This window comes from Triticum dicoccoides, chromosome 3B, assembly GCF_002162155.2.
Source record: "Triticum dicoccoides isolate Atlit2015 ecotype Zavitan chromosome 3B, WEW_v2.0, whole genome shotgun sequence".
NCBI classification, from domain to species: domain Eukaryota; kingdom Viridiplantae; phylum Streptophyta; class Magnoliopsida; order Poales; family Poaceae; genus Triticum; species Triticum dicoccoides.
In genome coordinates this window covers 373,920,997-373,924,719 of record NC_041385.1, presented here as the reverse complement: position 1 = coordinate 373,924,719, position 3,723 = coordinate 373,920,997, and the positions used below count along the sequence as shown (strand labels likewise).

General features: G+C 53.2%; 1 protein-coding gene across 1 annotated transcript; it reads right to left on the bottom strand.

Moving 5' to 3' along the window:
- Positions 1–1,660: 1,660 nt before the first annotated feature.
- On the bottom strand, positions 1,661–2,356 carry LOC119279543 (BTB/POZ and MATH domain-containing protein 3-like; the record flags this gene model as incomplete). The annotated part of the gene is made up of 1 exon (XM_037560753.1): positions 1,661–2,356. A coding segment is annotated over one exon (696 nt), but the record flags the coding sequence as incomplete, so codon positions are not given.
- Between the last annotated feature and the right edge of the window lie 1,367 nt (positions 2,357–3,723).

The following is a 3,723-nucleotide window of genomic DNA, read 5'->3' as shown; positions in this document are numbered from 1 at the left end:
CGCCCGACCACCTCGTCGGCATCAAAGGGGAATGGATAAGGGTGACGCCCTGCCTCCCCTGCCCCCATGGCCTCACTCCTCTTGAACGCCCCCTCTCAGATCCACTTCTCCTCCTCGCTCGCTCGATCCCGGTGACCGACCCCGTCCACAAGGCCATTGCCCTCCCTGCTGTCTAGGAGCTTGTCGAGGAGCTCCGAATGCCTCCGCTACTTCGTCTGCGCCAATGAGATCAAGTCCAGCACCCCAGATCGACGTCGTTGTCGTCTTCCTCAACCTTCGGCCACCACGACATTGTCGTTCGGTCCGCGCCGCCCCGAGCTCCCCAGTCTTCCCCCAGGGTGCCATTGACAACGCCGTGAACTCCTCTTGCCTTCCCCAGTTTCCCCTCTCGTTTGCTCTCGTTAGGTATTTCGCCGTGGCCGAGAACCGCCGTCTGCCATGGCCATTGCAGGGGTAGCCACTGAGCTCCTCGGATTGACCCCGTGGCACATGCCCGCTCCTATGCGCGCCCATGCCCGAGCCTTCAGCTCTTCTTCCGCGCCCGCGGGGCCACTCCCTCTCTGGCTCTTCATGCCCACGCACGTGTCACACCGCGTCCGTCGCGCCCGTCGTTGCCATCACGCTCACCACAGCCATCGCACCACTTTGCCCCGTGCGATGCACACCCTGGTCGCGCGTCACACTCTCGCTGGTTGCGCTCGCCCTGTCTACTGCCGCCTATCCCTTCGCTCGCCCCCTGTCACACCCCTGCCTCGCGCCGCCTCCTGTCGCGGCCATCTTTTGCCGGCCGCCCCCTCAGCCACGCCAGCCACATCTCTGCCCTCCACCGTCGGCCGCTCGCCTCGCCTGCTGCGTGCTTCTTCTTGCTGCTATGTGCTGCTCTACCACTAGTACGCTATTGCGCCATGCCCTCGACACCGCCGTGGACAAACGTGGCGGAAGGATTGTCAATGGAGTACGAGGAGGAGGTGGCGGAGAAGGTGTGGAGATGCAAGAGGTCTAGGGTGGCGTCAGCTGCTGTGGTGGAGGTGATTATGCGAGAAGGAGCCGGAGCGGAAGGAGAGGTCACGATTGGAAAGAATCGCAAAAAAAATCATAACCCGGAGATCTCATTCCAAAAAATGCTAATATCGATGGAGGGGTGATTTCCTTCAATAGGTGGAAAACATAGGAAATATTGGATGTTATCAACGAAAGGTAAAAATTTAGGAAAGTTAGGATTTTGAACTGATTTCTATGCAAATGGGGTTTTATTGTTTGGTAACATGATATCGGTACCTGCCCGTTTGTGACGTGTCTGATTAGGAGGAAAGTTTGTGACGTGTCTGTTATTTGTTTCCTAAAACAAATTTCACTAATGAGAGAAATCGATTGATTTAGATAAGTTAGGAAAGCTAGATTCAAATCTATTATTTGTTTCATAAAATTTGTTATTTGTTTCCTAAGACAAATTGAACCAATAAAAGGAATCGATTGATATGAATAATTTAAGGAAGTTAGATCCGTGATTTGTTATACGTTAGGAAAGTCCTGGTTGTAATAAAGAGTGAAGAGAAAAATAAACCGATGGACCAGGATGGGAGGGGGTGGTGGAAGGAGAGACAAAAAAACTCAGCAAAAATAAACCGTGGAGACTATTCACCAACTGCTTCATTAGGAGTCAATAATCTCCGGTGTAGCTAGAAGACGAGTCGCTGTGAGTGGCTTCGACTCGAGCTCTTTTGGCAGCCCTACCGCTAGTGATGGCGACGCTGTTTATGATGTCCCCTACAATAGAAGGGCAGCTGGATATGAGGTGCTTGAATCCATCTGTCTCTTGGATGTCACTGAGCACACATTGAGAGGACAGGAATCCAAGGCATGCACGCTTGAGTTCCACGCATTGGTGCTGCTCCGCTAAGGCAAGTGTGGTGGCAACTGTGTGCACGTCGATGCTCTCGCATAGCATTTGTTCACACATTGTCGTGAGCCTATCCAGCCCATACCGATCCACGGCAACAAACAAGTGTTGCAATGGCACATTCTTGTCTACACCTCCATTATATGGGAAGGTATCCGTGTAGATGAAGTGAAGAAGCGCCTGGAAGATGACGGGCTCCATGTCGTCGACCTTGATGTGTCCACTAGGGTTCTCCTCCATTCCACTAGAAAGCTCCGCCTTGAACACCGGCGATCGTGCAGTCAGCATGCATCTATGAGCGTGGAAAAACTGGTCGCCCACGCTGAATGTCACGTCTGTGCCTTCCCTGCCCTCCAACATGTCTGCCAGGTGGTCGTGGAGGTTCGACCGGCGGATGACGATGGCGCTCTGGTCCTCCGTGTGTTGCGTGATGACGGTCAAGACGCACCTGATTGTGAAGCATTAATCGAAGTATAATCAAATTTTTGACAAATCTCATGGGACTATTTCATCTATCTACTAAACCTATAATACTAGCCCATGCAAACTTTTACATTTTTTATCATGTTAAGATTGATTTCTACTTTAAGATTAAAAATGTCAAAAAGAATTTAAAACTTAAAACATAACAAATGCGATATGAAAAATCTTATAATTTGAAATCATCTTTAATATGAAGTTTGCACTGGAGATCCATATCGAATTAACTAACCAAGCTAAGCTGAGAATATTTATTTCGGGCACAAACATCGAACTGGTCGCATGGTAGTAACACCATGTGCACTACCAAGTCAATCTAAATCCCAAAACACGCCCTTAAAAACTAAGAAAATGAAGAAAAAAAATCAGACACCGCCATGGAAAGACGAGGAAGAGCAAGAAAGAACTCACATGTGCAAGCGCTTTCTCCGTGGACTGGAACTTGTCCACCAGATCTCTTCTACAGGCGCCACCTCCACCTTGCCCCTCTTCTACAGGTGCCACCTCCACCTTGCCTTGAACAGAGATTGGAAGAGGAGGAACAATGAGGAAGAGAAGAATGTCGGGGGGAAGAAGAAAGAAAGAGAGGAAAGCTCACCTATCCGAGCAGGGGGTAGGGGCGGAGGCGGCCATACCCGTTGAGGAGGAGCGGCGCCCGCTGCTGCTGCATGTCGGATGGAGAAACCCAGAAGAAGGGGGCAGAAGGGCAAGAGGAGCGCCACCGCCGCTGGTGTCCGTTGAGGAGGAGCGCCGCTGTGCGTCGGATTCAAGAACACGGTAGAAGGGGGCAGAAGGGCGTCCGGTGATGAGGCAGGAGCTGGAGGCTGGGCGGAGAGGCAGCGGACGTGCGGGAGAAAGGCAGGGGGAGAAGAGGGACGTGGGGCGGACGACATAAGAAGGCAGGGCTGCCTCTCGCGTGCGCCGCTCGTCCCTCCTCAGCCTCCTGCCCTCTCCTCCGCTTCTCGGCTTGTCCCGGTGGATGAGAGGATACGGGGGAGGGTGACAGGGGAGGGTGAGGCGGGGAGGCCGGAGCTTCCCTCGGTGGCGGCCGCTTCCATCCCACGCCGGCGCCGGCGCTTGCGGCCGATAGGGGGTAATCAGAGGGGGCGAACGGGGGGAGAGGAGGAGAAGAGACGAGGGAAAAAGAGAGAGATGGGCTCGCGAGGGAGATATTTGTGCGCTCGTTCGCTTGCTTCACGCGTGGGACGCAAAGGGCCACACGACCGGGCCCAGGCGTCATCGACATAGGCTAGGGAGGGAGTGGCGTGAAAATGAACAAGATTTGCAAAGGCTGGACGCGTGGATGGCCTGAGAATGCCTACCACCCTTTCATCATCTATATG